Source organism: Coffea eugenioides, chromosome 11 (assembly GCF_003713205.1).
Source record: "Coffea eugenioides isolate CCC68of chromosome 11, Ceug_1.0, whole genome shotgun sequence".
Lineage (NCBI taxonomy): Eukaryota > Viridiplantae > Streptophyta > Magnoliopsida > Gentianales > Rubiaceae > Coffea > Coffea eugenioides.
Window position 1 is genome coordinate 35,029,193 of NC_040045.1, and position 20,305 is coordinate 35,049,497.

Below are 20,305 nucleotides of genomic sequence, written 5' to 3' on the forward strand. Positions count from 1 at the left end.
AGCTTAAAATTTAATTGCCTAGCTATGTGTTATTAGAACAAAATATGAATTTATCAACCATTTTAGCTATGTGTTGCTTAATTCGTTGCTAGGTCGTCACTGCATTTAATTGCCTGTGCAAGAAATTTTTGTCGTTTGGCTACATGCCAAGTTCCTCTACAAAATGGAAGTGGAAATGTCTTATTTATACTTTATTATTTTGCAATGAGATGAAGTGCCATGACATTACAACTATAATTGATGATACATGTAAAATCACTCAATTAAACTTCCTTTTTAGCAATGCAATTTCTACCCATACTTTATTGAACAAGCTCTCCAGAAATCCGAAGTATGCATAACGCCATGACTTTTGGAAACATAGAACACTGAGGAATCCCACGAGTCCAACAGCAAAACCAGGTCCCAAACCAGCATAAAACCAATCAAAATAAGACTCCTTGCCATCCTCATGATCACCATCAGATTCTCCGGCATTTGATTTACCATCAGGGCAGCTTTTGTCTAGCGGTTCACCACAAAGTCCACTGTTTCCCATGTAAATGGTTGGGTCGTCTAATGTCTGCAGTTGACGTCCGGATGGAATTCGACCAATTAGCTTGTTGAACGACAAGTTCATGCAGCTCAGAAAATTTAAGTTCGACAAACTTTGAGGAATTGGACCGGAAAGGTCATTTTTGGATAAATCTAGAGACTCAAGTTGGCTCAAGTTCCCAATGTTTTCTGGGATTCTTCCACTTAGATGGTTCCCAGATAAATCCAAACCCTGCAATCCAACAAGAGACATTAACTCGACGGGTATTTCCCCGCTTAGTTTATTTCCCGAGAGCCCCATGAATCTAACATATGCCACATTGCTTGAGGTGTAGTTCAACATTCCTCCTTTGATGAAAACTGAAAGTTCTTCCCTATAGCTTGCTTCCTCACCGATTACAGGATAAACATCGACAAAAACATCTGTCCGGTCCAATTTTGTCGAAATCATTGCTGTAAAGTTGTTAAAACAGCGAGGTATATGGCCAGTTAAGTTGTTGTCTTCCAAATCTAAAACCTGAAGGGATGATAATTTGCAGAGGCTCACGGAAATGTCACCGTGGAAATTATTAGATTCAAGCACAAGGATCCTCAGACGAGATAGTTCATCCCCAATCCAAGATGGTATAATGCCTTCCAGTCTATTATTTCCAAGATCCAGGTACTCCAATTTTTTCAGATGTCTCAGAGAGAATGGGACCGTCCCTGTAAAATTGTTTCGGTTCAAGTGCAAAGACTGGAGATCATTGAGATGTCCCAATGAAATTGGAATGTGCCCGTGGAGACTGTTGTTTGCCAGAAGTAGCGCACCCAACGTTTTAAGCTTACCAATGCATGAGGGGATCCTTCCAGAGAGCTGGTTGTTAGAAAGATCCAGGACAACAAGCATTTGTAAGCTGCACAACGAATCAGGGATGCTGCCGATGAAGTGGTTATCACTGAGATCTAGTACTCGAAGAATATCCAATGTCATGTTAATGTCGGGGTGTGGAATAATCCCTTGCAGTGAGTTATTTTTAAGATACAATTCAGCAATATCTGTTGGTAACAATTGCAAAGGCCCCTCGAATTTGATGGACTCCAAAAAAAATATTTTGCGAAATTCATGACCACTGTTGCCTTTGCACACGGGTGGTTTTCCCATCATGTGATTGCCGGAGAAATCCAAATATTTTATACCATGACACACTCTCTCAAACCAATCTGGGATAGTATCTGAGATGCTTGCATTAGACATGACCAGATATTCGACTCTTTGCTGAGTTTGAAGCCAGAGAGGAAATTTGGGCCCTATCTTGATGGAACGCATTCTTATAACTTGAAGCTGGAATGGTGGGACCCATGAGGAACTCACGTTCAGAGCAAGTAGAGGGGAGGATAAGCGTAAGTCTTTCAGTTGTGCGAGTTGGGCAAAGTGAATGTCACGCAGCTCCCCGCTCAATGGATTGTCAGATAGATCCAAGGATTTCAACTCACTCAGCATCCAAAGAGAGGATGGAATGGTACCATTGAACCTATTCCCACTGAGATCGAGTTCGGTGAGTTCTCGAAGTTGCCCAATCGCACTTGGGATTTTGCCTTTAAACTTGTTATATCCCATGTGCAGCACGGCAAGAGAAGTCAGGTTGCCTAGGCTGAAGGGGAGTGGGCCTTGGATTTGGTTATCACTCATGTCCAAATGGACGAGATTGTTCAAAGTGAAAAGTGGATCGGGCAGTGAAGTATTGAATTGATTGTAGCTAAGATCGAGGTAGCTTAGTGAAGTCCAATGTTGAAGGTTATTAGGAACTATTGGACCAAAAAAACTGTTGGAACTGAGGTCTAGATGAACCAGTGAAGTTAAATTAAACAACCAGAGAGGGATTGTGGAGTTAAATTCATTTTCACTGAGGTCGAGGGAGGTAAGAGATGTGAAATTAAGGTGTGCAACATGAGGAAAGGGATAAATACTACAGGATTGTAATGTTAGCAAGGATAAGAAACGAAGTTTGTTGAGTGCTTGCAACCAATCTTGAGCCTCGCCTAGGTCCGCTCCCGAGAGGTCCAAATGTTTCAAGGAAGAAAGGCTAGTGGCCCACCAGAGACTCTTTGTCGACAAAGAATGATGACTTGTCTCAAAACTAAAACTTCCAATTTTATTACCAAGATCCAGATAGTTTAAAGCTGAGAGATTTCCTAATTGAGGAGGAATTGTCCCATTGAAACCTGCATTAGAGAAGTTCAAATATCTCAAATTTTTCAAGGATCCTATAAATGCTGGGATCCGAATTCCTGCAAAATAATTCGAACTTAAATCCAAGTAATGCAAATGCTGCAAGTTCACTAACGAAGGACTTATCTGGCCTCCCAAGCAAGTTTCACCATGGATAGAGAAATAATTTTGCGTGTCCCCTCCCCAAAATCGATCAAAATCAAAAGTAGCATTATTGCGCAGATCAAGTTTCACCACATGTCGAGTGTTCCTGCTACATCCAACTCCTTCCCATGAGCAACAATTTTCTCCGGTCCAGGATGCCAAGCGATTTGATTTGTCAATTAGATCTTTCTTAAACTCGAGGAGAGTTTTCCGCTCACTCTCAAGGCAGCTTACATTTGAATGTGCTCTTGCGTGGAGACCAAGATCAATCTTACCTGTTAAGAAAACAAACCATAACACAATGAATGCAGTGAATTTGATCATATTGTTACCGGCTGATAGACTCGAGATGTGTTTTTTTTTTTTTGGGGTTTCTTTACTAATCAATGCTTTCATACAATATTCATGAGAAGTTTTGAATGCGTTGAGCCAAAATTTGAAAGCCTCTACTTATAGGTCCAATGTTTCGTGGGAAACGGGGTTCAAAAGTCGCATGATTGCTGTCCTTTTATCACTGCAGCTTGAACTTTTTATTCCACTTCCTGGAAACTGTTCCCTCTTTTCTTATTCTGTGCTGAAATTCTTCCAATTGCATGAAATAAAGTATCTTTAAAACAGGAAAATCTTGCATAAGATTTTACTGTAAAAATGATAACATAGTGCCTAAACTTTTTTCTAACCAAGTGATACAAACCTTAAGGTCATAGTTCCATTCAGTTAATATCCAAATTCCAGTTTTACATACGACAATGAGGGAACAATCAGTTGAGCGTTAATTGTAGAAAAGTTTTGCAATCAGTTACCAATGACCTTATCAATCCATTTTCTAGTTCGACTTAAGTAAAAATAATCAGTTACCAATCAATCTAAAATTTCTAGAAGCACATCTGAATAATCATCTCAAAATGTCTCTTAACTTTTTTTTTTTTTTGTTTTGGCTCAAAGAATATTTAACTTGCATTTTGCATAGATTGATACTTGGGGTAATCAGAAAGCTCAATCTTAATTTATGATATGATTGCATCAAATAAAGCATTGTAGCTTCTCTTAAGAAACTTATCGAATGAATCATTCTTCCAATCGTTTTTCCCGTTTCTTCTTCTACTTCTTAATTTTCTCACTTTATGGCCAAACAAATATGAAAATCATAATGTACTGACCAACGTAAATTACAAGTGAGTTCACTTTTAAAATTAAAGACAGAAAAAATAATTAAAATTAAAATTAATTATTAAAGTTAGGGATAAATTGAATGATACGAAGAAAATAAATATAAAAGAGAGATTTAGATTTCAGGATATCTTACTTACATTAAAAATAATAATAATGGAACGACACTTTTTCTATTTTCTTGTTTTGTTGCAAAAAAAAATAGCGAGCATGCACGTCGTGGGGCATGGGAAAAAATGTGCTACACGATTGGCTGTTAAACGTCAGAATTTAATATTCCAAATTCGCTGGGTGTGAATCCTGGAAGATAAAGTACAATTACTTTTGACTAATTCTATTACAACTCTTTCCACACTTCCAACGAGGTATTTTCTCTGTGTTTTTCCTTAGGCTTAAATCTGTCAAAAAGTTGTATGGCCAGAGGCAAAAACTGAAAGACTTCTGAGTCTTGTTAGTGGGGCCACCATTGTCATATGAGTTATTTGCCGGTTAATTCCATTTTGTCCTCCCAAACTTTGGACGATTATCCACTTCAGTCCCTAAACTTCAAAATGGGACACTTAAGTCCCTACACTTATAAATACCTCTCACTTAAGTCCCTAAACTTATAAAATGGGACACTTAAATCCCTAAATTCTAATAAAATGGGACACTTCGACCACCAATGGCATTCAGGATTTGTTAATAATTTTCCTTAAGTGGGAAGTATTTATAAGTTTAGGGACTTAAATGTCCCATTTTAAAGTTTAGGGACTGAAGTGGATAATCGTCCAAGATTTGGGGGGACAAAGTGGTATTAACCGATTTGCAGCCTAAATGAGAATTTTGTGTGAATGCTTTAGTATTTCAATTAGAAGTATCGAATTATTTCCGCGTGCTCTTTAGACACTACTAAAAATCATTTGAATCTTAGACCTTTTCATTCTCTGGTTTTACATGACAAAATCAAGTGGAAAAAAAATAATGAATAGATATCTTATTAATATATACATGATAACTTTCTTCCAAACTATGAAAAACATACAAGATAATTACAATACTGAAAAATACTCATGTTTACGACGATAAATAAAATTAAAAACAAATTGGCTTCAAGTTTGAATCTGGAGAATTGTCCTCCTTTTAACATGTAGTTTTGGAGATGAACTGTAAAAGGTCCTTCTTTGGTTAATTTTTGGTAGGAGAATCATATGTCATGCGCTGATTATACACAAAATTGAAGATTGGAGTTTCTCGTTTTGTGCCCACAGGCCGCCAGTCTAAGAGTAATTTTATCTTGATCCAGATTAATTACTTGACAAGTTTGGATCTTTGGCCAATTAAAAAGCTCAATAAATAAAATTATGGAGTTCTAAACTCACTAATTTTATATTAAATACAGTTTAAATAAGGTTGAGTATTTGTAAATTACTTGGATGTGTACCCATATTTTTTTTATATATTATATGATAGTATTGAAATGCCTATGTCATCGCCTTCTGAAAATCTAGGGATTTTGAATATATAAAGAATTTGCAAATAAATACCAACACATAATCAGTTTCTATAAGTATTAACGGTGCACTGTAAAAAATTTAATGAACAAAATGTTTGCTTATTGAGAGACAAATTAGAAAAACACAAATAGTATAAAAAAGGAATTAACTATCATATCCTTTAGTCCCAAATTTTTTGTTATATTTTTCCAACTTTTTAATAATAGTAGCTTGACAGTGATGTTTATGGATTTGTTTTCAAAATTGCTCTAAAAAATTCAAATTTGATAGCATTGAAAAAAGAGATAAAAAAAACTTTGACTTTAGTAAGATGAAGACATCGTAAGATGAAAAGTATAAGGCCTTCAGTGGATGGAGGGTTGAATTGCTTTATTTCTTATATGTTAATTGCCCAAGTATCCATCAATTCTTTACTGGTTGAGTTTTTTTTTGGATGTTTTGTCTTTATATTTTATTCACACAGAGGCAAAACATGGAATTTTCTTATTTTTGTTCTCCTGTCTCTTCGCTGGCCACATCCTCCTTTGTGATTGTTTCCTTCTTTCTTTCAATTTGATTTTAGATCCTAAGATATTCTTTTCTTTTTCTTTTTTTTTTGACATACACTAAGAGATTAATTAAAATAGTCATAGTAATACAATTGTACACTGGTCAATGGTAACCATAGCTTTAGGACGGTCAAAAAGTAGCCAATATCAGTATAATTGCACCAAGTTGCCTTTACTTTGTTGCCATGTATACCTATCTGGGGTACCATCTCGGAAGACTACACGGGATGTCGTTTGTGGAGAATAAAGTTCATCAGAACAGCAATTTCATGATTCTTGAGTCAAGTCCAAGTCGTCGTAGCCCTATGATGTTTGAGATCCAGCCAGGTTTCATGAAGCAACAACCGACAAAAGCGACAGCAAGATTGACAATTTGGTCCAAATTCGTTGTTGGATGGTTCCTTCTAATTTCTCAAAAGAAAAATTTCATGGCTCGCGAGTCAAGTCGTTGCCCTGTGATGTAACTGGTGGTTGGTTTTTCTTTGAGATTGAGTGAATTTCATGAAGTGACAACTCATAGAAGCGAGAGCTATCAAACAAGATTGGCAATTTGGTCCAAACCCAGTGGGTGGCTCCTTATATTTTCCATTAGGCAAGTGTTGAAAATTTCGACAAGGTTGGTGGCTGGTGATTTTTTATTACGTTTATACGTTTGCGATTTTTAGTTGATATTTGACTACATTAACACTTTCTTGTAAAAATGTGAATCGACTTAGAATAATTGATTTGCTTGAAAATAATATGGTTAAATATAGAAAATCCCCATGAACTATTAAGCTAGTTACACTTTATAGTATTTTAATAAGCATTTACACCCTTGGTGAATTTAAAAATAACTTGAAAATTAATTTCATTCGAGTAATTGATGAAATGATCAATTTATCTGTCATTAAAAATTTAAGTGGCAAAAATACATTTTGGTGGCGGAGACTGCTACTTTAAATAGAGTAATTTTCACTTTATAACAAAAAGTCTAAGTGTTAACACATAAAAAAAAGAAGATATTGCTTCACTTTGAATGAGAATTAAAACCATTGGGATCCAAATGGGGGCAAAATATGAAAATTGGACGACTACTGTCGCAATTTTTAAAATCTCATAATTTTCTTCAACGCAACATAATGCCATAATTTCATATAATCAGCAAAATTTCACTTGAAATCTTCACAAGAATAAAATTGGATAGAATCCAAAAATTTTCATATGAATTTAGCACAATAATTGCAGTAAAGATTCAATAACTAACCAAAATTAAAACCCACATATTAGTAAACAAAATATTGGACTTAAAAGTTTCAATAAAAACACCTATATTATTTACTTTTCCTTGATAAGAATCTTTTCTTACCTAGGCTAACTTGAAATATGTGGTAAAATAGAGTTGCTGTGATTCTCGAATTGAATATATTCCCTTTCTTCTTCTTCTTCTTTTTTTCCCTACTTCTTTTGTTTTAATTGTCATTCAAAGTGATCATATGTTTTATTGTTATATGTTTTCAATTAGACTTTTATTATGAAGTGAAAATTAATCCATTTAAAGTGACAATTTTTTCTATCAATAAGGTATTTTTGTCACTTATGACCTTGTAATGGAGGATAAATTAGTCATTTGATCAATTAGTTGGATGGAGTTAATTTTCTTATTATTTTCTAGTTAACTAAGGGTGTAAAATGCCTATTAAAATAATTTAGGGTGTAACTAGTGTAATAGTTCATGGGAGTTTTCTCATTTAACCCTTTAATTAATTCGTCACAGACTCAAAAGGCAAACCATTTGTCACAATGTTTGAAATGCTAAATAAGAAGACAGCTAATGCAAGTTTTTAGGTTGTCAAGCAAACAACCAAGTCACTGCATTGGTTTATTTCAAATTTTGCTAGTACACCTTTTTACTAGACACTCTTTTAAGAGTTATTTGAAGTTGATTTCCACTCAATTTGCTGCCATATGGTAAGAGCACACTCTTCCTATTTTACAACCACAGCCCTACTAACAATTCATGAATTCGGTGCCTCAACCCAAGACATCATCTCCACCATTAGCCCTTGTATCAAAGGTGTTTGCCTGTTAACTGAAAGGCAGGCATGGAGTCTTCCCCCGGGGCAAAAAATTAGGATTTATTTTAACTTTCTCTCCTTAAAGTAGTCTGATTAATATCTTGCTCTACAAATGGATTACTTGCATCAATTAGTTACCCTCCTTTGCTCTAGACATGGGAAAAGTGCATTTGCTGCACGTTAGATGTAAAGTTTGTAGATATTGGATTAAAACTAGTTGACTGATTAAGTTCCACTGCTATTAGTGTCTATTATATACACACAAATATAATTTACGTTATTGCTGTACATCTATTATATTATACCTTGTGAGATGCTACAAAATTTTCACATTTCTACGGAAGTGGTTTCCCTGTGTTGCTCCACAGTGCTTAAATTCATTCATCAAAAAAGTTGCAAGACCGGATAATACGCAAGTCTTCTTTGAAGTATATCAACTGAGGCCACCTTTGTCACCTGAAGAGATTTGCACCCTAACGAGATTTTTCTGCAAATGCATTATTTTTTTGATTAGAAGTTTGCTATCATTTCCACGTACTCTTGAGACAGAAAAAAAACCATTTGAATCTTAGACTTTTTTATTATTTTGCTCTAAATCTTTCATAAAATCAAATGAAAATAAATAAACCTGAATACATGCATAGTGTGGAGAATCAAAATTACCAATACATGATAACTGTCTTCCAAAATATAGAAAAACATTCAAGATAATTGCACTAAAAGAATACAACAATTTAGGACGATTAATGACAACAACATTTGCTTCAAGTTTAATTCTGGAAATATTTGTCCTTTTTAACATTTGGGAACTTGGGGAAACAATTGTAAAGTTCTCTTTTGGTAAGTTTCTTGCTATCATGTACGTCATGCACTAATGATACAAGTTGGCATGTTGTCTTTTCTTTTCCAAGGCCTGTGATATCGTCCGTATAGATGGGCCTAGTCTGAGCAACATTCAGATCTTAAGATGAGGTTTATCTGGGCTTCGTATAGTACAATTATGAGGCCCAAAAAAATGTATTGTTTAATTGTTATTATTGACATGTATTGAGAAAAGTGATTAAAATTCTTTTTTTTGACTAACACGAAGAGAAGAGAGGGGAATTTAAGAAGTGGAGTGAGAGAAGAGAGATTAAAACTTAAGACCTCTAGTTTTCAGATTTCAACTTTAGTTACTGGATCAAGATCTCATTAGCAAAAGTAATCAAATACTTATATATTAACATTGTCAACTATTTGGCGGTTTATTCAAATTGTTATCTTTTATATGATGGAACTTAAAATAAACAATTTAATACGAAACGTTTATGCAAAAGAGAAATTTAGTGCTACTCCACTGGTTCCTTGTTCTTTGAAAAAAACATATATATATATATATATATATATATATATATAGATGATGGAGTGTTGTTAAGAAATGTTGGTACACCATTAATTATTATTAACAATATTGAAATGCCTATGTCATCATGGAAACTAAAGATTTGCGATATATAAAGATTATGCAAATAAATACAGATACGTAGTCTAAATTCACAGTTCCTATGAAATGCCAATGCACACTGCCTAAAAATGAACGAAATGTTTGCTTACTAAGAGAAGAAATAGAAAAAACACAAATAGAAGGGGAACAAAAAAGGATTAACTATTATTTGATATTTGATATTTGAAAAAACACAAATCATCACTTCGCCTTTAATGGTGATTGCCTTTATGTTTTTTCCAGCCAACACGTCTTCTTTGGAAATTTTTTTTTTTGTATCCTAATGTTAGGCCTGTTCATTTTTTTTTTCCTGTTCAGGCTTTTTACTATACTAAATCTTGATATTAAATATTTATTGTTTTAAACATTATTTCTTTCCAATTGTTTGGTCCCGTTAGACATTTCATTGACATCACAACCTCAAATTTTTAACTTAGAACATGGCTGAATATTACTTATCTAACTAGCCTCAGGACCCCCACATGCCATTGAAGTTTGAAGAAATAGCATACTCATTAGAAATTTCAGAGAGCGGGAGAAAAAAAAAAGTGTCTGTCCTGAATGCGATTGTGAAAAGTAACTGGTGTCGAGTTTATGCAATAATAAAAACCTACTCAACAAAAATATAAATGAATACAATGGCAAGTAAGATCGTTTCCAAAGGGATTAGGGGGGAAATTTGTTTCCTTTCAAGTAAGAACTAAAAGGGGGTTGTGGATGATTAAAATTAAAATAAATACTCAACAGAAATAATTAGCAGAAGAAAAATACTTAAACGAAAGAAAATTAAATTTAAATCAATAGTAAACAAGCTCTAGCCAGGGATATGATTTCAAAAGTGGTTCATACAACTACTCATTAATACAATAATTATTTCATATATTCACTAATAATTTGATTATAGTTATCAAGCACGCAATGACAACTAACTCTTTCTTACTGTTTCAATAATTAAAGTACACCCGTTAACTACTTCTCTAGGTACACTCGTAAAATTTAATTTCTTGATTGCACTAGGAATTAGAAAAACCCTGTTCTAATCAACAAATACACTATCAAGGTTTATTTAAATTAGATTATATGTCTCCTTAACATGAAACCAATTACACTAGTCGTCACTAATTTAACACAATTAAATAATTACGAATTTAACTATCGTAACTTGTATTGGTTTGTTAAGTTGAATTAAATATCGGACACCCATACTATTCAAATAACAAAGCAATCATGAGAAATTAAATTAGAAAATATACGAATACTAGCGAAAAAAATAGATAAAAATAATTATTGAACCAAATCCTTCGCTACTCGTTGAATAGAAAAGAAACTTAGCTGGGCATCATTGGGATCAAACAACGCAATTCAAATTATTCAATTGATAAAAGGCGCATGAGCGTCAGACAATAGAAAAAGCAAAAGAAAAGAAACGACGAAGAGAAAAGCTCTTCGCTTAGTTTTTTGTTTCGTACCCAACAAACTCTGCTCTCGGACCCGGCACAATCCTTTTTAAAGTCACGACAGCCAAGAAATCCTGCAACTCGCGTTTTTTGCTTTTCCTAAACTATTACTATTTACTACTACCAATACTAATCCAAATTTCTCACGGAAGAGATATTTCCCTAATTACACAAAAGGTGAGCTCCTTGTTTCCAAATGGAAAACCGAATATCTTGGAAAAGGACTTCAATTTGAATCAGGAAACTACCTCGCGCGCCAAATTCCGAGCCTTTCGAATCTGACAGCGTGTCTTAATCACGTCCACGCCAAACTGGTATAGTCTGTTATAAAATTGCCTCACTTTCCTTTATAGTCTTTTATAAAAAGGGTTAATTTCAGAAACCTTTGAGGTTTCTGACAATCTCACTTAGCTCCAACCAATTTTAAAAAATTACACTAACCTCCCTCGGTTTAATAAAATGGCTATAATACCCTCTACTTAATAGATAATTTATCACATATGTGGGATACAAAAACCAAACCAAAAGTAAAAGAAAATATAAAAACCTGCAACAACTCGTCATCATCTCTAACTCCACTTTAATTAACAGTAGTTTCTTTTCTCTTTCCCTCTTTTTTTTTTTTTTTTTTTTATCTCTTATGATTCTCTCCTTCCTATCTATAACTCCACAGTTTCTTCTACCCGTCAACTACACCACCATGTAAATCTCACGAAATATTTATTTCTTGTCTATTTCTCTTTTTCCGTGGTACTTAACTATCAACTCCCTTGTTTATTTCTTCTCGTATTATAATTTGCATATATTAAAGAATCAAAATTTGACAAATTACAAATTGAGGAAGCAAATGAAAATTTCATGGTCAAATTAGATGGAGATGATGAAAATGGTTGTGACAGAGAGGAAAAAAAATGAAATTAATGGGCTATGGTTGGAAGAGAAAAAGGGATGACTCTGGATTATGCTATTATGTCTATTACGCACTAGAATCTAATTTCTTCATTTAGTTTCATTTTTATTTGAGTTATAAGTATTTGCGGTGGTTTGTCATAAAGATTAGTTTCTCTGTTCCTAATACCATTAGAGTATGGGGTTGCTCTTGGCATAGCTATCAATAAATTGGGATTTTAATGATACCAAAATTGATAGAATTTGGGAATTAAATTGGAGTTTGCTTGAAAGGTTGATGAGGTTTTGGGTTTACAATTATTGTGGAAGCATAGCAAATTTGGATAAAAGTGTTGTTACTTTTTTTTTGGTTAAATTGATCACTAAACCTTTTTTTTTTTCAATTTCTTTTGATGTTATGATATTGCATAATGGTATTTTAGGACACGTAAGTCTAATTCTAACCTAATGGGTCTATAATGTTACTTAAATAGTAAAAGCGAGGGAGGTCAGTGTAATTTTCTAAAATTGGGGGGAGCTGAGTGAAATTGTCAGAAACCCCAAGCGAGGTTTCTGAAATTATCCCTTTATAAAATTGTCAAACTGGTATAGTCTTTCATAAAATTGTCTTAAAATTACTTTTTACTCACTTTCCTACAATTAGCACTATTAACCAAATATAAATAGAATCTATCAATTAATACATTATTTGATTAAAATCAAGGGAAGAACAATCATAAATTTAATAATAAAAATGCAAACTATCAAAAAACACTGGCTCTAAACTCCAAGAAATGACTTTTACTGCTGCTGGCAGTCCAACTATTTTATTCATGATTGCTTTTGTTTTGCATTTACGTTTTTTCCATGCAACTTGGCTTGTTTGGATTTTTTTTTTTTTTTTTTTTGGGTACGTTAACTTCCAAGGCGGTTCACCTGCGTAATCTTGAACCTAATATTGCATCAATATTTATTGTATGTCTCTAGCCATAAACCTAAAACTAACATGGCTAGAGACATACAACCAAGAATACGTGAATGAATGTACCCAAAAACAAAAAGAATATGTGAATGCAACATTAGCTTTATGGATTCCCGAATCGACATGCAGTATTAAGTTTATGAATTCACGTTCGAATACGCGAATCAATAAACCTAATACTGCATTCACATATTCTTAGTTTTATGTCTCTTGTTGGTTGTAAGTCTCTAGCCCAATGAATATTCTCCAAGATTTCGGCAGACCTTGTTGATATGGTGAAGACGCATTGTTTCCATTTTCAATTAAGCACGTATAGGATCTTAAGTGTTTTTCAGAGGCTATCACCGACTTCACCTATGAAGGATATTTAATTCCGAAGGGTTCCAAGGTAAATTCATTCCTTCACTGCACCTCCTAAAGTTCACGTTTAATTTCACTTTACCCCAGAACGTTCTTGCAATTATACTTTAGTCCTTCGAAACAGCACCACTTATATTTTCTGACTGAATAATTAAGATAATGTCAAAAAAAATTGCGACATAAACAACCCTTGTAAACACCTGTTTTTCGTTTAATTCTTGGAGTATAAAAGCTTTCCCCTTTTCCAACTTTTGCCACTCAGATAAATAAAATTTAAGAGTACGTAATTTAAATCGATTGAAGATCAATCTTTTTACAAAGAAAAGAAGGTAATCTTAAAGTCTTTTGAACAGTTTTCTTATTTTCTCTGCTTTTACTAACTATTTAAATTAAATGGCTAATTTGTTTCACTTTTTCCTCAATGCTTTTTATGTTTCGTCTAAAGCGTAAGTTAGTCTTTTTTTTTTTTAATTGATTTTGCAAAAGCACGTTTGTTTAGAAATGGTTTGCCTGCTAGTTTTAATATTCCAATGGTAAAGTACAACCAATACTAATTAATTTTGGATGGGAAATCTATAATACAAATAAATGATTATGCTTTACTTGGACAGATTCACTGGACTTCTGATGCCAGGACAGATTCACTGGACTTCTGATGCCACACACAAGAACCCAAATTACTTTCCAAACCCTGAGAATTTCGATCCATCAAGATTTCTGAAGGACGGTGTAACCCCTTATGCATTTATTCCATTCGGCGGAGGGCCACGAATGTGTCCTGGACATGAGTAATACTCGTCTATATGCATAATGTGGTGACTCGTTTCAAATGGGAAATACTACTGATTCCCAATGGCAAAATAGTACGTCAATCTAGCTATAAGGCCAGCTCAAGAACTTCTTGCTATTCTCCATCCTCACAAGCTCTGAATTTGTTAAGATCTTTTTATTCCTTATCTTTCTTTCTTTCTTTCTTTCCTTTTTGGTTATGTTTTCCTAATGTTTTCTTCCCCATAAATAATGTGAAGCTAGTGAGGCGTCAAGCCCACGTCAAATATTCAGTTGATCAATTTCATCCTTATTTGGTTCAATTCTTGTTTCGCAAATATGGACAAAGGGTATTTCTAGTTGTGTTACGCGGGATTGTATTTGTTACATGTATTGATATGCACTTGCATTATGTAGTTGTACATGTAAAATTACTTATTCTTTTCGTAAAGTTTGTTTGTGTACATCAACAAATCTTAAAATTTTAAGGACTACATTGATGACAAAAAATCATTAAGGACGAAATCGATTTTAGTAAAAAGGTTTAGGAATGAAAATGGTAAAATTCCCAATTGGTTTCAAAAACCTGATTTCTTGCCTTGAAAAGGATAGGTCAAATGCTGCAACACAAAATATAAGAATTTAATAGGTCTTTAAATTGGTCAAAACTAGACAAAATGGAAGTTGAGGGGGTTAAGTGCAATTTATTCTAATAGAAAAACTTGTTCCAAATTCTTAAAGTTGCAAATTGATTTTAAACTCTATGGCTATTCTTTGTTCTCCTGTTTTTCTTCTACACGCTTTATATTATGAAATTGACGGGTCTAATATTTTGTACAGTAATTGTGCAATCTCAACCTCATGTTGTTTAGCAATGCTAATACTGAAAGAGGGCAAAAAAAAGTATTGACTGTGTTAAAGGAGTTGATTTAATTCTTGAAGCTTCTAATATATTTATTACTCTTTTAGTTAGTACCAAAAGTTTTTGTCAAATCAATAAATTTGGTAGTCCCTCGTTCCAGCATTTGTGATGTTTTCTGGGAAACTAAACTTTTTAAGGCAACATATAACCATCGTTTCTCAATGAAAGTACACTTGAATGAATTTACAGTTGTGTACTGGCATTCAAATTCTCAAATTCTAATACTATGAGAAATGTATTGCTAAGTGGGAGGAGTTATTTTTTCCAATGACCAAATGTAAAAAATGAATAAATATTGGTTTGACTTTAAAAAAAAAAAAACTCCTTATTTTAAAGGGTTTGTCCATTCTATGACTAATAGGAGATAGGCTTGATTTTTAGTTGTATGTAAGTAAATTTTTTTAAAAAAAAATTTCTAAATTAGAAGGTGAAAGATAATGTTTGAAATTTTCGTAAGTCCACTCTCTTTTTTTTTTTTTTTTTGCACAGAATAGTGCTTATAAGATCAGAGAATTTAAGGGAAAAAAAAACCTATTTTAAAAAGTGAAAATATGCAAAAAGTAGAAACATGAAATTGATACCTCAATTTAGTAAAGGGAAGCTCTATACAATATTTCTTTTGCTCCAAAACTAATGTAAGACCAATAACTCAAACTCATGAACCTGTCACTACAACGGTCTCTCATCGAAATTCTTGTGTAGGCTTTTGCATTGAAAATGATTGATACATCATTAGTACCTAATTTACGTTTGGAAGAACTGAGAGCCTTGTATGGATCCGCCTTTGGGTTCCTACCTAGCCCAGTTGGAGGCCGTATTTAGATTTGAACTCCTGTGATTCGAGATTGTATATGAAATAAAGGCACTCTTTAGCTTGAAATTGATGAATAAGATCAGGTCTTACTTTCCCTTTGCTATGAGGGCTTAGCAGGGTTCTTCTTGCTCTGGTTTACCATGGTAATGCTGCTAGTCAGTCCTCAAGTAACAATAATGAGTCCATTCAGAAGGTGTGTCTTTTGGGTATTTGTATAAAATTTTACTATAATTTATTATAGAATCAATAGAAAATTTTTTGTATATTTGAGAGTTGGGAAAACAAAATTTCTTTTTCGTTTTCATTTCCTTTTCTTTTTCCTTTCCTTTTCTATTTTGCTTTCTTCTTCCTCCCTCCTTTTCCCATCCTCACTTGGGATTCTCGGTTACATGTTTTCTATGCCAATCCAATGCCACCTCTAGCATTGTACCAAGTATCCTGTTATTATTTGCACTTTAATTTTCTAATAATTCAACTTACTTTGATTTAACACAAGTTTTTTCTACCCTCTAAAACTTTGAACCAAAATTAACTGACCGGTCTAATTCATCCACCAATACTTTCATCATTGATGTACACAGCAGCCTCTGCATTTCCATTATCCTAACACCAACTGAGCCCAATAAACATCCCCAGACACACCATTACTACGATTAACAATTTATTAACTTAGCCAGCAGGTCCAGCAGCCCCCATTATAACGAGCTACCTTCAACCCAATACACCTAGAATAGTCCCAAGAAAAGAAACTATGGAACTGGAATCAAGAGGCACTCCTCCATTAATGCCTCCAATGTAAGCTCAAGCCAAAATTGCTGCTGCCTTTTTCCAGCCGGTGTACCAAAACAAGTTCTAGCGACAAAAAACGGCAAAATGGAGGAGAACCCACAAAGCAAAAGAGACGCCTTTTGGTTATTCCACGCAAAAATGGCTAGCTGTAAAGAATTTCCAGCAGCCAGGTTGAGAATGAGAATTGCATATCTCAGTGCATTTAATAAACAATTTTTTTTGAACTAAGAAAACGTGTACTTACGAATTTTACAGAAAATTGCTCATCTTCCATCTTCAGTCTTTCATGCTTCTAAATTATCAGGCTGTTAAACGTGGATGGATAAATAGCCAAAGATGTTGGGCAATGATTTTAGGCAGTAAGGATTGGAGTGGGAGTAAGTGGAATCTCATACATTCTTCTGCAGCCTCCAAAGGCGAATACAAGAAGTAATCTGAGTACCGTAATACAGAAACCATGATGAAGCCGATGTGTCAATAAGCTTTCAGGGACTTTTTCTCTTTTTGACTTTTTCAAAGCAATCAACGATGAAAGAGTTTAGAGGCAATTTTATTTAGGGTTTTCTTTTTCTTTTTCCCAAAGCAACAGATTGTGAGTACTTGACTCAAAACCGGTCGATTAATTTTGGTTCAAAGTTTTAGAGGGTAGAGAAAACTTGTGTTAAACCAAACTAAGTTGAATTATTAGAAAATTAAAGTACAAATAATAACAGGACACTTGGCGCAATGTTAGAGGTGACATTGGGTTAACATAGAAAACATGTAACCGAGGACCCCAAGTGTCCCATCCTTCCTCCCTCCCTACTATCACCACCCCACTCCCACTGGCGCCAGAGCCTCCCTCCCACCTTTTTTGTCCTTTCTTTCCTCTCTCTCTCTTCTCCTCCCTCTTTCTTCGTCCTCCTCCCTCCCTCCCTCTTCCTCCTCTCCTCTCCTTCACCTCCTCCCCCTTTCCCACGCTACCCACCTCCCCTATTGGTCGAGCAACCAGACCTACAACTAGCTCTGATCACACAACTAGCAGGGGACGAGAAAGTGGGGAGGAGGAGGAAAGAGGAAGGAGGAGAGAGAAAGGAAGGAAAGAAAGGAAAAAAAAGTCTGTTGGTACCGATGGAGGTGTGTTTGGTGTGGTGATAGATTGAGGTGTGGGGAGAAAGAAGAAGAAAAAAGAAGGAAAAAAATTTTTCTGTGTATTTAGGTATTTGAGGTGTGTATTTAAAAAACTTTAGAGGATTTTTTGAAACTCAATACGCACGGGGGACGTGGGGCAGGCGCAACAGTGATTTGGTACGGTTGGGTCCTGTTGTTAAACTTCTTATACAACACGGTTTACTTTTTTTTTTTTTTTTGTCGACACAGGGGTGTCCGGGTCAATTCTTACGGGGGCTTGACTAATCTCCTGCGGCTCGGGCCCGGCATCCCAACCCGACCCGAACATGATAAGTGCGCGGAGGAATCCAGCAGAGCGGAGATTCGAACTTGAGACCTCAAGGGTCACCGGTGAGAGGCGCTACCGCTGGACCATTCACGCGGGGCTATACAACACGGTTTACACTGAACACAAATTGTTGTATGATTCGTTCTAATGTAGGCATTTCATCGCTTTTATCTCTTTGCTCGCAACCACCGGCCATGGGTATTTTGGCCAATAAAAAATTAAAATTATAATATAAGAAGGGCAAAAAACTTGTGTATGTTTGGTCTATCATTAATTAATTCAATACTCAGAAAATCCTTTCTCTTTCTCTTTCAACTTTTTTCCCCGGGCCAAAACTCGGTCAAATTTTTTTTTTTTTTGTCAACTACGTCTAACCCTTTTGTCAAAATTTCCAAATCCCAACAATCTTTTATATTCTTTTAATTTATGTTGTTCCTTTTTTTTCTTTTTTTGGAGAGAGATGAGGGAGATTGTAGTTTTTATTTTTAGTTTCCTTTTAATTTGTTGCCTGCCAATGGACCCAACTGAAAATCTTCAAGAATGATGAACTCCTGACCTCCATCAGAGAAAACGGAGACTTGATCTAGAGTGCGCACCATCATGAGCCGCGAATCATCCTCATAAGATAGATGAAGACAACAGAGAGAGGTCAAAGATGAAGCCTTTTAGGCCATGAATCAAGAGGACACTGCTGTTGAAGTGGTCATTCCAATCTCGGTCACGAAGGCGAAGTTGCTGAGGAAAATGGGTGTTTGTCTTCCTTCCCCTATTCACGTGGCCATGACACTTGATTGTCTAATTGAGAGGTTTCGTGGCAGGAATCATTTTTTTTTTTTTGGTCAAATGTCAACTTGTACATATATACACGTAATAAGTTATGGTTATATCTGCACAGCAGATTTACAAAAGACTGGCAACTGCAGGAGGTCATTGTGGACCTCTTTATTAAGCCACACAGGGAAGGATTGCTTCCACCTAATTTCTTGAATTAAGTTAATAGCTAATTTAGCTAAACCATGGCTACACATGTTCATTTCTCTTCTAATGTAAAAGAAAGTGCATTGTCAAAAGGACCGACTCAGCTGTCTGATGTCTTCAATTAGCATGTCCATTGAGGTTAGGTCTTGACATCCTGTATTGATTCTATTCACAACAGCTTTGCAGTCAGAAAGAATCAATAAGGATGTCATGTTTTCCTCTATGGCCTTGCCCTTCTGCAGCATCTTTGGCTCCTGGATGTGGGATGGACGATGTTACATCTTTAGCATCTTTAGCCTCCCTGGACGATGTTACAAGCATCCGTGTCAGGAATCAACTTGATTCTCCATAGATCGTGGAAGACGAAGCATCAGGGATGCGTGCTTTTAGAAAATTACTAATTTCTATTTTCACCCCAATTTAGTAATGAAGCTTTGGTTTTTTTGTCCAGTTGAATATTTTTATTTTTTTCATTTTTATAGCCCACTTATAGCTGCCCCTACTTTTTGCGTCGGAAATATGAAAATGGGTGGCGCCGCCACGAAGGGATTTGATTGAATAATAAATAAAAATTGAAGGACTGAATTGGCCAAAAAAAATTATTAAGGATGAAATTGATTTTAGTGAAAAAGTTTAGGGACTAAATTGACAAATATTCCAAACCAATTTAGTAAGTTTATCTACTAGAATTTGAAACTCCATTTTACCCCTCTAACAATGGGAGATGTTTTGCAATGATGTTTATTAACAACACTAGTTTCATTATATGGAAAATTTGTGTTTTTTTTTGGTAGATTGCAACAAAGAATGTTCTTATTTTAGTGTAAGAAGTTTATTCATAGCTTATAATAATATAACAAAGTAAATTATTAAAGCAGCTTTCAAATTATTTTAATCGTTAACTTTTGATCACTCATCTATTTAAAGATTAAAATCAGATGGGCTTAAAAAAAACTCAAATTGAATGGAATAACAATTTTATTTGTCCTTGAAGCACCATTCTTTTGTCTACTACGTTGATCAATCCAAGGTTGGTGTGTTGGTCATATGCTCAATCTTCAATGAGATGTTAATGAGGTAAACTATTTGCAAGAAAAAAGTCATAAAGGAGACATTAATAGTTTAATACCACCTAATAAGTTCGAGCAGTTGACCATAATTTTCCCTCTAATGACAATAATAAAGGTAGTGCCAAATGTAGGTAAGATCCAATCCTTGATACAGAGTACTTCCTAGTTCCTAATCAAATTCTCTATTTTGTTCCT

At 34.6% G+C, this 20,305-nt stretch overlaps 1 protein-coding gene across 1 annotated transcript; it reads right to left on the reverse strand.

Annotated features, from left to right (window-relative positions):
• Positions 1 to 259: 259 nt before the first annotated feature.
• On the reverse strand, positions 260 to 3,214 carry LOC113752395 (receptor-like protein EIX2). Its single transcript, XM_027296508.1, has one exon. The coding sequence runs from the start codon at positions 3,212 to 3,214 to the stop codon at positions 260 to 262; it is 2,955 nt and encodes a 984-aa protein (XP_027152309.1).
• Positions 3,215 to 20,305: the final 17,091 nt, after the last annotated feature.

Coding starts and splice junctions, on each gene's coding strand:
- LOC113752395 (XM_027296508.1), bottom strand. CDS start 3,214: ATGATCAAATTCACTGCATTCATTGTGTTATGGTTTGTTTTCTTAACA.